The sequence below is a fragment of the Orycteropus afer genome, unplaced genomic scaffold (genome assembly GCF_000298275.1).
Source record: "Orycteropus afer afer isolate SDZICR_OR568_19922 unplaced genomic scaffold, OryAfe1.0 scaffold00147, whole genome shotgun sequence".
Classification (NCBI taxonomy): domain Eukaryota; kingdom Metazoa; phylum Chordata; class Mammalia; order Tubulidentata; family Orycteropodidae; genus Orycteropus; species Orycteropus afer.
The window spans coordinates 7,253,026-7,269,684 of NW_006921734.1; the positions used below are offsets into that span (position 1 = coordinate 7,253,026).

A 16,659-nucleotide genomic window follows, 5' to 3' on the forward strand; every position below is an offset into this window, starting at 1 on the left:
CCATCACAGAGTCGCTTGCCAGTCATTGTAGGGAATGACTACTACCAACTGCCCAGCCAAGTTGATACCTGACCTTAACTACCACACCACCCCAAACAGGCATGGATAATGGGATTTACGAAACACCACAGAATGGAGGACAATGGCTAGAAGGGCCACATCAAGCAATTCACTGCACACATGAAGGCCATATTTAGAAGCAGACTCTTTGATGTGATGAAAAAATGTGCAATTTTTCACTGGATTAGTAAATAAGCACAAGGAAGTCCATGCTTGCATTGCTTTCTAGGTAATTCCACATTGTTTCCATCTTTAGTTGACCTATGTTGAGGAATGAGTGCAGCTCTTAGCTTAGCTCTTTCAGAGACCAGCTCTGAGTCTACTTCTCTCCCCAGCTTACTCTTTTTTCCTCACAACACTCTCAGTTCTGTCCTCTGGCACTGCCTATATTCTTGGACTTTAAAAGAGAGAAGCAAAAACAGATTCTAAACAAGCACTTATGCTTGTTTGATTATTCTAAACAAATCCATGATAGATTCTAGTTGGAAGCAGTAGAACAACCAAGTTGGGGTCCAAGAACTTTATTTTATTTAAAATCACTGATTTTTAAAACCATTTGTGTGGCATAAAAACAAATCTATAAATAAAAATTTTTCATCATCTTCCACCAGACTAATATTATCACCCCACCACCACCACCACCACCACCATTTGGAGCTGAGAAAGTAACATAACCAAAGCACAGATACATTTCATGAGAAGGAAAATATATTTTGGGGGAAAAAAGAAAAAAAAGGAGGCCAAACCAATGTGGGCTGCTCTGGCTCTTCTGGGCCACAGAGAGTAGCATTGCTCAAAGTATCATGTAGTTCCATGAATTGTCACTTCCAGTCCAATGTTTAAATTACTTTTTTCTCTGAGAGCTTCCATTCTGAAATTGCACCATTTATGAGCACCTACTATTTGCAGGGCTGAATATGATTCTTCAAAATCCTTCTTCAAGATAAGGTGACTGGAATCACAATGTTGATGTGCAAGCAGATGGGTGTTGAGAAAAGTGATTGTGGGTTTTCAGAAAAGAAAACTGAGAAATATTGAGTGTGTGTGTGTGTTTATGCTACCATTACTATAATTATGTACTCAGCTAATTTTTCAAAGATTGCTCACAACCTGATTTTCCCTAGGGGGAATACCCACTCTTCCACTTCTCTCTCTTCCATTTATCTCCTCATCTGTGGACTAAATCCACTGCTTGTCAGTGCCTGTGGTAAAGCACACACCTACAACTATGGGTTCAGCCACAACAAGGATTGTGAGGATGGCGCAGGACCAGGCAGTGTCTTGTTCTTTTGTACACAGGGTCATTATGAGTTGGAGCTGACTTGACAGCATCTAACAACAACAACAGCCAGGAGGGATTCAGACTGAGCAGCTGAAACAAGTGGCTTGATTAAGGCAGATGTTTAAAAGTCTGTAAATTTGAGGTGTGAGAAAAAGGGATCACCTGATTTTACTGATCCCTGATCCCCAAAGGAAATTGTTCTGTATCTTTCCAACTGGGCCAGTTGTGAATGTCTACTAAGAAAAAGTCTTCAGTAATCTAGATAAAACAAATTCAAGAAAGATTGGCCTGGGGCATTAACTCAAATGTTAAACATTAATTTTTGCTGGAAAGGGAAGGAACCATATTAGGCATTTATAATATTAACCTTCCCAGGTTATTGAGAATATTTAATGAAATAATGCATGTAGACCCCTAGCACAGTGCCTGACACATAGCAGACACTCAAAGTGAGTAACTCTTAAAAAAAGAAAAAGTAAATCTTTTGTGAGAGTAAGAATTGATGTGGTAATTAATGAACAATTGCTTAAAACTTATGATTACTAACAAATGATGCTCAAACCTCAATAATGCAACGCAAACAAATGCAACATACTGTTGCGTTTGGAATTTCCTGATCAGATCTGACTCATAGCGACCCCTCCAAGGTGGTATCACTACAGAAGTAAGATTGCCCAACCTTCCTTCCAAGGAGTGGTCAGTGGGTTTGAACTGCCAGCCTCTGGTTAGCAGTCAAATGCCTTAGGCACTACGCCACCAGAGCTGCCCAGACCTCAATATTCCTTTGTATTTCCTCAATATCCAGTCTAAGAGCTAGACTGAACTAGAATTTCTTTTTTAAATAAAGAAGAGTCCTGACTTTGGGCTGAAATTACTGCTTTTGGCAGAACATAGACAACATTTCAGCAATGCAATTCTTCTATTTCACACATTCCAACACACACACTGGTTTATGCACTAAGGAATAAGAAACAACATTGTCTTACAGCTTGAAAGTTCAGAAAAAGCTAGTGGATCAATCTTACTAATAAGGCCTTCAGTATTCTGCACATTGTGCTTAACAGAACTTCACATGTATGATATCTTATTGCCGTGTGAAGCTTGTATTTGTTAGATATTGCATTCAGCTGCTAATAACAGAATCCTAAAAAACAATTATGGCTTGAACACACAAGCATTTGCTTTTCTCATCTATCTAAAAATGTTTAATTTGGGTCCATGATCATTGAAATCTGTGGGGATTCAAGTTCCTACTGATACTTTGTGCCACTATTCTTAATGTGTGGCTTCCATTCTCATGGTTGCCTTATGTTTCGAGGTGGCCAATGAAGCTTTAGTCATTACATCTCTATCCTAAGCAGGAAGAAGGAGGAATATGGGACAAAAGGGTAAAAAGGAGACAAGTGAAGTTTTATAGGTAAGCACATGGCCACATCAATAATACAGAAAGTCATAAGCCCCAAACTTTAGACCTCGAATTTTACTATATTTGACATCCACCAACAGTGTATTGGGTTTCATACCCTTGGTCATTTCTCAAGTTCTTCCTTAGTCTTCATGCTAATCCAGTCTGTGACACAAATAATGTCCTAAGAGAAAGAAAGTCTCTGTATAGGCTCATTGCTAAGGAAAGTCCCCACAAATTTCTGTTTGGGTTTGGGCCCTGTTTCAGTGAATGAAATGGTCTGAGAAAACTACTAAGGAAATTTCTCTACTGAAAACTCAGGGTTTGCTTGGGGCCACACTGGTGTAAGTCCTAAGAGTAAGAACCTACTTGTCAGCATAGTAGTAATTTATAGGCAGGAACCACAGAACCACAAAGCAAAACCCAGAAAGAGGGCTTCTACCATAAAAAGGCTATTACATGCTACTAATATATTGGTTAAATTTTGGCTACTTGGGCCACTTCCCCAGACATCCATTCACTCTTGTTCAATACTTTCCTCTTTCCAGCAAGCCCTCAATAATCCAGCCAGTAGTTCTTATTTATACTACTTCTACCACTTCAGGTTAATTTCCCCTTTAATTGTTCTGCCTCACCCACAAATAGTACAGCAGTGATCATACCAAGGGAGTTCTGGGTATTGTGGAAGTACTATCAACTCTTGAGAAAGTCAGTGTTTTTCGAATTTTATGTAATCTACAGATCTCGCCCCTTTTCAATTATATTGTTGTTGTTAGATGCCATTGAGTCAGTTCCAATTCATAGCAACCATATGTACAATAGAATGAAACACTGCCCACCACCTCAAAAATAATTCTTTCTATTCAGATATACTGGAGGCATCATTGCTGCAAAGCAGGGCACAATCTTCCACATTATCTCCTTCCTGGATGTCTCTGGAAATGTTCTTTTTTACTTAAGGATTTTAAAGTTAGGCATATGGAGCCCTGATGGCACAGTGGTTAAAAAGCTTGGCTGCTAACCAAAAGGATGATGGTTTAAACACACTAGCTGCTCCACCAGAGAAAGATGTAGCAGTCTGCTTCCATAAAGATTTACAGCCTTAGAAATCCTATAGGGTAGTTCTGCTCTGTCCTGTAGAGTCACTGTGAGTCAGAATCAACTTAACAACAGTGGTTTGGTTTGGGGATAGTTAGTAACCAAAAGGAAGTAAACAATAAGTAGTTAAAGTAAGAGAGGTGAAGGAAATTCTAAAACCCTGTTTTAAAATGTTATATATATATATATATATATATATAATTATAATTATAAAACCACCATATTAAACTTATATTTACAGGACATGATTATGTGTGAGGGCCTGTACTAGACCCTTGATACTTAAGAGAAGGCACAGAGTCTGGTGGTAAATACTGTGGTCAGAAGTAAGAAAGCTGTTGTGTAAATCTTGATTCTACCAGGAATCATCTGGCAATTTGGTTCATCTGTCTCAGTTTCCTCCTTTACAAAATGAAGATAAAGTAGTACCTACATCATAGAGTTAAAAGATTAAATGAGAGAAATATGAAATGCCTGGCACATAATAAGCAATCAATTCATGTTGGCTGCTATTAATGCCCCCAACAGGTCTTATAGTTGAGGTCTTATATCTATATATCTTATATCTATATATGTTATAGATATATAGATAAAAAATTAAGAGCACTCTAAGTGCCATAAGTACCCTGATACAAGTCTGCACAGGGATCAGTTGGACAAAGTGAAGAGGAACCACCAACTCTATCAAAGATGCCAGAGAAGAATTCGTAGAGGAAGTGATAACTGACCCCAGTGTGAGAGTTGAGTAGGAGTTTCCTAGGCAGGGAGGTAAAAGGGGTGTTGGGGAGGGGACAGGTGGCTTCCAGGCAGAGAGAACAGTTGAAGCAAAGGCACTGATGCAAGAAATAACCTGTGTGTCTGGGAAAAACTATATGCAGTTCAGTATGACTAGGTGAGCTAAAAGAGAGATGTGACCCAAGGACAAGCAGGGTGTAGAATTTGGAGGGCCTATGCCTTTCTAAGGAGTTCAGTGTTTATTCTGCAGAAAAGAAAGACATCATTAAATTTTTAAATGAATGAATAACCCAATCAGATTTGTTTTACAAGACTATAACTCTAGGAGCAGTGTAACTGGTTTGGAGTTGGGGCAAGACTAGAAGCCAGATAACCCAATTAGGCCAGAAGGCAGTGAATACATACTCAAAGTATTCAGGGAAAAAAGCTCTCAACCAAGAATCCTATATCCAGCAAAACCATCTTTCAAAAATGAAGGCAAAATAAAGACATTCCCCAGATAAACAAAAACAGACAGAATTTGTTGGTAGCAAACTTGTCTTACAAGAGATACTAAAGGAAGTCATTTGTGATGATAGAAAGCAACCCCAGGAATAATTTGAATCAATATATTAAAACAAAAAAAGGCACCAGTCAAGGTTATCATGTAATTATAAAACTATAAAAGACTATATAAATGCATATTTCTTCATTCTTAATTGATTTAAAATTCATTTGTATGAAATTATGTATACAATTGCATCGTTAGGCCTATAACATAGAGAAACATAATACATTTTCTAGCAACAGCACAAAGGAGATGTATGGGAGCAAAGCTGTATTAGGTTAAGCAAATGATATCAAATGGTAACTAAAATTCACAGGGACTTATTAAAAGAATCAGAGATGGTAAAAAAGGTTACTGTAACAAAGCTCTCTTCTTCTCTCAACTTCTTTAAAAGATATAACATATAATAAATAGTTACAACTGTATTTTTGGGTTTATGAAATACACAGATGCAATATGTATAGCAGTAATATTTTAAAAAGTAAGGGAGAATAGAACTACATAGGAGTAATGTTTCTACATCTTACTGAAATTAAATTAGTATAAATCTGAAATACATTGTGGTAAATTAATATTTCCATGGTAAGCATACAGAAAGTCCTAAGGAAATAAGGTTAGCAGTCAAATGCCTTAGGCACTATGCCACCAGAGCTCCCAAAATAAATATTAAAATAGTAACAATATTAAAATGTTATACTAAAAAATATTCATAAATACAAAAGAAAGCAGTAAAGGAAGAATAGAAGAACAAAAAAGAGACAGAAACCAAAAAGTAAAATGGCAGACATAAATCCAAGTGTATCAACAACAACATTAAAGGTGAATGGATTAAACCATCCAATTAAATAACAGAGATTGGCAGACTGTTGGAAAAAAAGATTCAATTATATGCTGTCTACAGGAAAAATTGTTGTTATGTGCCATCGAGTTGGTCCCAACTCCTAACGACCCCTCCTCCAACGACTATGAACCTCTGGTAGCATAGTGCCTAAGGCACTTGACTGCTAACCAGAAGGCTGGCAGTTCAAACCCACCAGCCACTCCTCGGAAGGAAGGTTGGGCAATCTACTTCCGTAGTGATACTGCCTCGGCAACCCAAGGAGGGGTCCCTATGAGTTGGGTCCGACTCGATGGCACATAACAACAACAACAAACAGGAAAAATATTTAGATTAGAAGATAGAGACAGATTAAAAGTAAAAGGATAGAAAAAGATATAGTATGAAAAAATCAACAATAAAAAAGCCAGAGTGTGTAAGTAGTATCAAAAAATAGACTTTAAAACAAAAAATGTTACTTGAAACAAAGAGGAAAAATTTATAATGATAAAAGTGTCAAGTCATCAGGAAAACATATCAATTATAATTATATATGTACCTAACAATGAACCACAAAATACTAGAAGCAAAAACTGAGAGAAATGAAGGGAGAAATGAATAACTCACCAATAATAGTTGGAGATTTGAATATCTCACTTTCAATAATGGATGAAACAACTAGACAGAAGACCAAGAAGGAAACAGAGACTTCATTGATACTATACACCAAACAGACCTAACAGACATCAATAGAACACTTCAACCAATAGTAAAATATACATTCTTTTTATGTCCCCATAGAACATTCTCCAGGATAGATCATATTTTAGTCTATTAAAAAAATTCTCAATAAATTTACAAGGATCAAAATATTCTCTGAACATATTGGAATGAAATTAAAAATCAACAGCAAAAAGAAGTCTCAGAAACTTATATATAAATGTGGAAATTAAACAGTACACTCCTAAATAACCCATGGAACAAAGAAGAAATCAAAAGGGAAATTATAAAATGCTTTGAGGATAATTAAAATGCAGATCCAACATATCAACACTTATGTGATACAGCTAAAGTAGTGCTTAAAGGGAAATTTAAAACTGTAAATGCTCATAGTAAAAGAGAAGGAAGCGTTCATATCAGTAATCAATCTTCTACTTTTAGACCCAGCAAAAAGAAGAGCAAGCTAAATCAAAAGAAAGCAGGGAAAGGGAATTAAAAAATAATAATAATAACGAAATAGAGACTGGATAAGCAATAAAGAAAATCAACAAAACCAAAAGTTGGTTTTTGTAAAAGATCAACAAAATTAACAAATGTTAACTAGATTCAACAAATGAAAAAGAGAAGACTCAAATGACTAAAATCAGAAATGAAAGAAGAGACATTAATATTGACCTTACAAAAATAACAAAGAATTACAAAGGAATACTGTGAATAATTGTATGCTAAACTGATCTATAAATTCAATTCAATTCCTATCGGAATACCAGCAGACATCTTTGTAGAAATGTTGATCCTCAGATTCATATGGAATTGCAAGGGACCCAGAATAGCCAAAGAATCTTGTAAAAGAAGAACTAAATTGGAGGACTCACACCTCACCCTTTCAAAACTTACTACAAAATAACACTAATCAAGAGGGTATAGTATTGGCATAAGGATAGACATATATATATCAGTGGAATAAAATTGAAAGTCCAGAAATAGACCATTGTATCTAAGGGCAAGTGATTTTGTACAAGGATTCCAAGGTCTCCAATGGGGAAGAATAGTCTCTTCAACAAATGGTGCAGGGCCAAGTGAATAGCCACATGCAAAAGAATGAATTTGAGTTTCCACTTTATGCCAAAAGTAAAGCTTAGCTCAAATGAGATCAAAAACCTGATCTCTTTGCATCTTGTCATAAACTCTTTGTTCCAAGTTACAGAGTTAAAACTATAAAGCCTCTTAGAAGAAAATGTTGTTGTTGTTGTTGTTATGTGCCGTCGAGTCGGCCCCCCGACTCATAGCGACCCCTCCTTGGGTTTCCAAGGCAGTATCACTACAGAAGTAGGATTGCCCAACCTTCCTTCCGAGGAGTGGCTGGTGGGTTTGAACCGCCAGCCGTCTGGTCAGCAAGCAAGTGTCTTAGCCACTATGCTACCAGAGCTCCCCTTAGAAGAAAATATAGGGGTAAATCTCTGTGACCTTGGATTTGGCAATAGATTCTTAGATGTAACACAAAAAGCACAAGCAACAAAAGAAAGAAAGAGCTAGGTTGGACTTTATCAAAATTTAAACTTTTTTGCTTAAAAGGACACTGTCAAGAAAGGACACTGGAAAGGTCAACTGAAAGAAACTTTCTGAAAGCATGGGTCTTAGATACCTGATCAATGAAAAGATAACCTACAGAATGGGACAAAATATTTGCAAATCTTATAACTGAAAAAAAGGCTTGTATCTAGAATATTTAATGAATGCATAACTCAATAATAAAAAGACAAACTACCTAGTTTTAAAAAATGTGTGAAATATCAGTATTGGCACTCCTCCAAAGAAGATATAAAAACTAGCATGACAAGATGCTCAGCCTCATTAGTCATTAGGAAAACGCTAATCAAAACCACAGCGCAACACCACTTTATACCACTAGGATGGCTATAATCAAAAGCCAGATATTTAACAAATGTTGGTGATGCTATGGAGAAATCTGAACCATCAGACACTTCTGCTGAAAACGTAAACTGGTGCAGCCACTTTGGAAAGTAGTACATCAGTTTGTCAAAAATTTAATCCAGAATTACCATTTTAACTGGCAATTCACTCCTAGGAAGATTCTGAAAAATAATTTAAAAATCTGTCCACATAAAAACTTCATAAATTTATGTACATGAATGTTCATAACAACATTATTCATAAGAGCAAAATGTAGAAATAACCCAAATGTCCATCAAACAATGAATGGATAAATAAAATGTGGTATATTCATACAATAGAATGTTATTCAGTCATTAAAAGGAATGAAGTACTGATACATGCCACAGCATGGATGCATCTTGAAAACATTATGCTAAGAAAAAAAAAAAACTAGTTATGATTCTATTTTTATGAAATATCTAGAATAGTCAAATCCATAAAGACAGAAAATAGATTAGTGGTTGCCTAGGGCTTAATGGGGAGCTCTGGTAGCATAGTGCCTTGATTGCTAACCAGGAGGTTGGTAGTTCAAACCCACCAGCCACTTCTCGGAAGGAAGGTTGGGCAATCTACTTCCATAGTGATACTGCCTTGGAAACCCAAGGAGGGGTCACTATGAGTCAGGGCTGACTCGACAGCACGTAATAACAACAACAGGGCTTAATGAGAAGGGGCATTAAAAGGGTAACGGCTAAAGGGTACAGGGTTTCTTTCTGGAGTGAAGAAAACATTCTAAAATTGATTATCGTAATGATAGCACATTTCTGTGACTATACTAAAACCCATTGAATTCTTAGGAAAGGGAGAGACTTAAGTATTATAATAATCCTGTCTTATTAGTTTGGGGCTAGAAGTGGATTTGATGGGCATTAGAGAAAATTAAGTTTTTGGTGACTGATTAGGTGGAGGACTTTTCTTCAATAATTGAGGTTTTGATTTTGCAATCTACCAAAAGAGTGAACTTAAGAAGTAAAGCAGAATTGGAGAAATAAAGAGAAGTTCCATTTTGTACACATGGAGTCTGATGTGGCATGGGACCCCAGAAGGGAAAGATACGGAAGATAGTTAGCCATATGGTCTTCATCGCAAAAGAACACAGCCTGGAGAGATGGATTTGGAATTTATCATACAATCAGGTGGTAGATGAGGCCATGTGAGAGGACAAATCTGCTCAGGAAGAAAATAGCCAGGGATAGGTTACAATGCTCATTATGAAAGACAAAGAAATTCTTCCAATTATCAGCATACAAGATAACCATTTTATTAATTTTTCCTCTGTCTTCCCCCAAGTTCCCTCATGCCCATTTTTATATGATTAAATATATAAATTCTACCTTGATATTTTCCACTTAATATTTTAGCACTGATGTATGGTATAAACTCTTTGTTCTAGGATCTTCTCAAAGTCTTTGGCCTTATTCTGCATGGGGTCCTAGTTCCTAACTCCCATTTGAGATGGCACACGGCAGCTTCTTGCTCTTCTCCCTTCTCTTCACTCCTGATCACTCATCCATCTCTCTCAGCTCCCTGCCCTTCTCTAGAGTGGACATAAAGGCCACTCCTCCCATGAAAACCATGTATCTCCTGACTAGAAGTAGATTATTAATCTCATGAGGAAATTACAGATTTCCATTTCATTGTCCCTCCTTGACCCACACTGAAAAGTCAACTGAAAGAAACTTCCTGAAAGCATGGTCTTAGATACTTGATCAAAGAGATCACCATTTTGTCATCCTTTCTCACATTCTCAAAGCACCCTTTAGCAGATTCAACTCCCCATTCTGTACTTCAAAGGAATCAGAATGGAATCTGTTAGGCCATTGATATATGATAGATGTCATCACAATCAAAACACCTGATATTCCTAAATTCTAAGCATACATATTAAGGTAAAAATGCAGGCCCTTTACCAAAATAGTCTCCAAGTCCTTATATTACAAAGGTAGAGAGTAAGATAATATGTCTGAAATATTACATCAGATACCTATAGCACTATGCTATTGCTACTCTAAGTCTAACTGTTCCCAAGATTTCTTCAATCTCTGCATCCCTTAATCAATATTTAATGATGAATAACATGCCTATAGAGAAAATAAACAAAGTTATATGTTAATCATTTTCAGTATGGTATTTAGGTTTCACAAACAAGGCCTCAGTGATGAGAAAAAGTATCTAGTACATTACTGATTCTCAATAAACATTTATTTATTTCATTAATATTCAAATTTAACCAATATTTATTGATGGTTCATTACATGTCAGGAATCATGCTGGGTATTTTCTCATATTCTCTCATTTTCCTATTTGCCTTCTAAACTTTCTTGAAAAGTTGTTGTTGTTATGTGCCTTCGAGTCAGCCCCGACTCATAGCAACCCCTCTTTGGGTTGCCGAGGCAGTTTCACTACGGAAGTAGATTGCCCAACCTTCCTTCCAAGGAGTGGCTGGTGGGTTTGAACTGCCAGCCTTCTGGTTAACAATCAAGTGCCTTAGGCACTATGTTATTTCCATTTAACAGTTAAAAGCATTGCATCCCAGAGAGGTTAAATGATTAATTCAAGGTCATACAGGTAAAAAGTGGTCAATTAGACTATATAACTTAAATTCTCTGAATCCAAATTTAAGGATCTTTCCCAAAACCAAAAAAAAAAACCTCACTGCCATTGAATTTATTGTTAGTCAAAATATCTATACCCATGATTTTCATCTTGTGATATAATTTCCCTTTCTTTTATCCTCTTGGCAAAATTCTCAACACATAGGTAGATCGTCTCAATCTTAAACCTCTGATTTATTTCCCTGGACTATCTCCAACATGTTCTATCTATCCTTTCTTTATCCCTTCTCAACCTTGCCTAGTACCACAGAACATTATCCTGATAAACTGTGTTTAAAGATTAGGTAACTTCTCTATCACTTGTTGTTGTTATGTGCCGTCGATTCGGCCCCGACTCATAGCGACCTCTCCTTGTGTTTCTGAGGCTGTATCACTATGGAAGTAGATTGTCCAACCTTCCTTCCGAGGAGTGGCTGGTGGGTTTGAACCACCAGCCTTCTGGTTAGCAGTCAAGTCTGTCACTTAGGATCCCAGATTAAATCACAAAATTCATTAAACCTCATACTAATAAAGCAGAATGAATGGTTCTTGGGTCAAAATAAACTACAAGTCTTATGATTTGGGCCTGGCCTGAGCGTCTGTCTACATGTATCAAGCACCTGTATACCGGAGTGGCACACATAGGGTTGTCCTCAGTTGGATTTGACCTAACAACAACTAATAAACAAACGTTTATGAGTGTCCTGTCCCCGCATCCTCTTTACTGGCACTTTTGACAACAATGAAATATAGTAAATAATTTCCACTTTCATTTGTACTTCAGGTAACTCATCTAGCTTGGTTTTCCCCTTGGCCGATAGGAAGGTTCTAATGGCTCTCCTGAGAAGAGAGTTTGGGAAAGTTAGCTTCCACCTCGGCCCCCAGCACCCCATAAACCATTGCAGTATAGCCATCCAGTCAGTTTCAGCCTGAATGGTCTTTTCTCTCAGTTTGATTCCTGCTCTATATCATGAAATAAAATTTGTCCTCTAGTCTGTGTAGTCATAGCTACATGAGAGACACATTTCAGGAGAAGGTGGGCCAAGAAACTGCCCAGAAGCCCATACATCAGGAGAAATTGTGTGACCTTTTGGTGGGAAAGGAGTGGGGTGTCCACCTTGGAATGTTCCTATTGGGAGCTCTGCACTGATGAAGAATGGGCTTTCCCACACTTCAAATGAAGTTCTTACTGAAGAGGTGAGCATCTGCTTTGCTTTCAAACGGCAATTGTGCTGACTCATACAAGTATTTACTGATCTTCAGAGATTTCACTGAAAAAAAGTACTGTTAATTCAGTCATGGAATCTTTCCAGGAAACAAAAGTAACTTAATACAATTAATTTACTTGAAAGGTAGAAACTTAGTTATTCTAGATTTTTCTTGCTTCATATCTGTTGATCATTTACAGATTTGTTTATTAATTCAACATTCATTATTTAATTAATTCATTATTTGTTCAACCTCTCCTCCATGAATACTGAACAATTAAGCTCATGATTAACATATTTCTGCTTACAAAAGGCTTCCAACTGTTTAGTGAGTCAAGACATTCAGATATGGCGAAAAAAAGAGAATAGTTTCAATAAATAATAAACCATTAAAATGTATGTAGAAGTTCTTTTGAATGGCAATATTTTCTTAAAGAATTATAGGAATATGTTACTGTGATATATAGAATGACTAGTTCCAAGCAATACATCTGGCAATTTCTGAATAGGCTCTTTCGAAGAAGTGACTCCCATCCTGGCGATTCCACAATCTCAGGTACCTGGAAGAATAGAGATACAGCCAGTTGTAGAGTAGATTTTAACTCATGGTGACCCAATGTGTGTCAGAGTAGAACTACACTCCATAGGGTTTTCAAAGGCTGGTTTTCCTGATATGGATCTCTATGCCTGTTTTCTCAGGTGCCTCTAGGTAGACTCAAACTTCCACTCTTTTGGTTAGCAGCTGAGCATGTTGACCATTTGCACCACCCAGGGACCCCAAAAAAGTAGTGATAGAGGTCAATAATCGGGTTTTGGTATTTCAAAGTGTCTCTGGTGGCATAGTACCTAAGGTATTTGACTGCTAACCAGAAGGCTGGCAGTTCAAACCCATCAGCCACTCCTTGGAAGGAATACTGGGCATCTACTTCTGTAGTGATACTGCCTTGGAAACCCAAGGAGGCGTTGCTATGAGTTGGAACTGACTCGATGGCAGTGAGTTTGACTTTTTTGGGGAATTAAAAAAAAAAAACAACTGTGTGTTTGTGTGTATGTGAGAAAGACAGAGAGGGTGAAATCTCCAAATTAACTCATGAATTAGCTCTGAACATGCCTGACTATCCATAACCAATAAAAACCTCTTATTAATATTACTTATGAAATAACACTTCTTCCAGCTATGATGAAAGGAAAAAGAGAATGGAAAAAGACTATCCAAAGAATACTGAAGAAGAATTTTCTGGAGTAAATGGCCAAATAGATGCTGCTGTGGAATTAAATGGTGAGTGTTCCCACCAAAAACTATTTATTTGTGGAAATTTTAATAAGACTTCTGGGCTCTGCTTTAACACAACAGAAAATGGGTTTCCAAATAGGAGTCCTTATTGCTTTACAGGTTTAGCTAATCAAATTATCTATCAGAAAGAGCCACTATAAAAGTATGCCAATGTGGTTCTCTCTTTATTAATAGAAAAAATATTTAAGTATATATTCCATAAATTTGTCAGCTAGACCATAAAGTCCACCTAAGTCAAAGTCACCTTTTTCATGTTTGAAAATGGACATTCTTGTGCAGTGCCTTTCCCCATTCCATCACCCCAACTCCTAAACTTTAACACATAGCTGAGAAAATTGAATTGAACTGTACTGGAAAAATTTAGTTGAATCAGACAGTCAACAAATCCTTCTTGAGTACTAACTCAGAGCTGGGCACTGTTCAGAAATGCAAAGAAAGTTCCAGACATTACCTCTGCTCCCCAGGAATGGTCAACATCTTTATCTAACACATATGAAATTACTAGAGAACAAGACAATCTATAATTTAAATTTGAATGATGTAGTATTGTTTTCACAATAGTTGCAAAAGGTAATCTGAGAAAAAAAAAAAAAAACAGAGCAGGACTTGGAGATTTCACAGTGGGAGTTCAGCTGGATTTTGAAGAACAGCTGGAGATTAGGGAAAGGAACGATGGGGGTGGATTCCTGGAAGGAAACAGCTCAATCAGAAGTACGAAGCATAATTGAGCATGACATGTATGGGTGCCTCAAAGGGAAGGCCATCCCCTTGCTGGAACAAAGAGAAAAGATGGCAAAGGAATAAAGAAATTAGGGGTATCTTGTTCTAAGGCCCTGCAAAAGTCAAGCAGAGGACTAGCAAACTGGAATCTGACAAATTCCCAATTGCCCCTGGTATTACCTTGAGAAGGAGCTCTGGTGGCATAGTGCCTAAATCATTTGACTACTAACCAGAAGGCTGGCAGTTCAAACCCACCAGCCACTCCTCAGAACGAAGATAGGGCACTCTACTTCCGTAGAATTTTGCAATCACAAATTCAGTCACTGATATACTTGCAAGTCATTTCTGGTAATCACAATCTCAACTTTGTCTCTTTTAGGCTACATTTACTTCTTTTCAGGACCAAAAACACACAAGTATGACACAGAGAAGGAAGATGTGGTTAGCGTAACGAAATCAAGTTCCTGGATTGGTTGCTAAATAGAAAAGTCTAGTCTTTCCCAAAGAAAGAAGATGACTACAAGCAGTTGTACCTGGATATTAAGGACTGAAGCAGAATGTAGGATAGTGATTCTTCCCACAGCCTTCAATTCTAAGGATAATTTAGACTTCATTGAAAATTATCACACATCTGAATTCTATCCAAGTTATGTGTGCAGAGATTTAACCCAAATGAAAAATTCACATATGGCCAATTTCATACAAAATCAGAATTAACACAGTGCACTGTCAAATTAGACACCCATTATTTTTTTTCTTGTCCAATATACTGAAGCAAACTATTTTGTTTGGGTTTTATTCCCAGGTAGAAGCCTACCGGTGCATTTCCTTACATAGATTAATTTTTAATAATAAATGTCATTACCTTGTAATTATACTTATGAGCCTTTCCAAGCAGTGGAGTTTGTAGGTTTGACATTTGTTATTATGAATATAAATTTTCTTATTGCTTCTTTAAAACATACTACAAACAAAATATTGTATAGGACTTAGTTTTTGTTGTTTGTTTAACTGTATATATTCACTACTCTCTGAAATAGGTTATATTAAGAAACTGAATTTTCATCCTAGGCAAGAGATGGGAATTTTGCAACAGGAAAACTTTCCACAAAAGTCAATAAAATAGAACAGTTCCTCATTTCTCTTCTGTTAATATTTACTAGCTTCTATGAAACTGTATTTGGCTACAAATTCTGTGTATCTATAAAAAACTATAAACCATGAAATAGTATCTTATGAGTACACAGCAGGAGAAAAAGCAGCAGTATTTCACTCTGTTTCCTACCTCCTGACAATAATAGCTTTAATGAAATAGTTTTCCATTTAAGGCAGTTCATCCTTTTGTTTTAGCTTTTCTTTACATTATGTTTGTTTGTTTGTTTTTGGTCCATATAGTCAGATAGAGTACAGCTGTCTGGTTTTGGCTTTTATTTTCCATTTTTTTAAAACCATCCTTTACAATGTAAGAATTCTAAAACATTTTAGTGGTTCTAGTCTTAAGTGATGAAATACATGTAAAGTATATCATACACAGCCTGGCATATCCAAACTATCCAACAATTAACTGCTATTATTACCACATTTATTAAATTTGTTTCATATACTCACTGAAAGATTTGGTAATAAGAGAGGGTGCAATCACTCAAAGTTACTATAAGCTTTCCATTTGGTTTCTGTTACTGGAAAAAGCCATTTGTGGCCAACCACATACTTAATATTTGCTCTTGCTTTTTAACATCAAGCTGCCTCTTTGGAGTGAGAAAAGAGTCCCTTGCAAACACAGTAAGCTAAGGAGAGTTTCTTAGTACCGATCTACAAGGTAAAAACAAACTGCCAATTCCTCATAAGTTAAATGTAGAGTTATCGTGACTCCAAAATTCCACTCCTAGCTATACACTCAAAAGAATTGAGAACATATGTCCACACAAAAATTTGTACACAATGTTCCTAGCATTGTGTACATAATAGCCAAAAAGTAGAAACAACCCAAATGTGCATCAAGTGATGGATGGAAGTGTATCCATACAATGGGATGGATAATAAATATATTCCAAAACCAAACTCATTGCTGTCGAGTCAGATCTGACTCATAGTGACCCCTCCTTGGGTTTCCAGGGCGGTATCACCCAGAAGTAGATTGCCCAACCTTCCTTCGGAGGAGTGGCTTGTGGGTTTGAACAGCCAGCCTTCTGGTTAGCAGTCAAGTGCCTTAGGCACTACACT

General features: G+C 36.8%; 1 protein-coding gene across 1 annotated transcript in view; it reads left to right on the forward strand.

Moving 5' to 3' along the window:
* Positions 1-14,916, forward strand: part of MMP20 (matrix metallopeptidase 20) — a 55,094-nt gene extending 40,178 nt beyond the window's left edge. Inside the window, 2 exon segments of the mRNA XM_007946011.1 lie at positions 13,598-13,701; positions 14,816-14,916. Coding sequence (XP_007944202.1) covers positions 13,598-13,701; positions 14,816-14,916 — 205 coding nt within the window.
* The last annotated feature ends 1,743 nt before the right edge of the window (positions 14,917-16,659 follow it).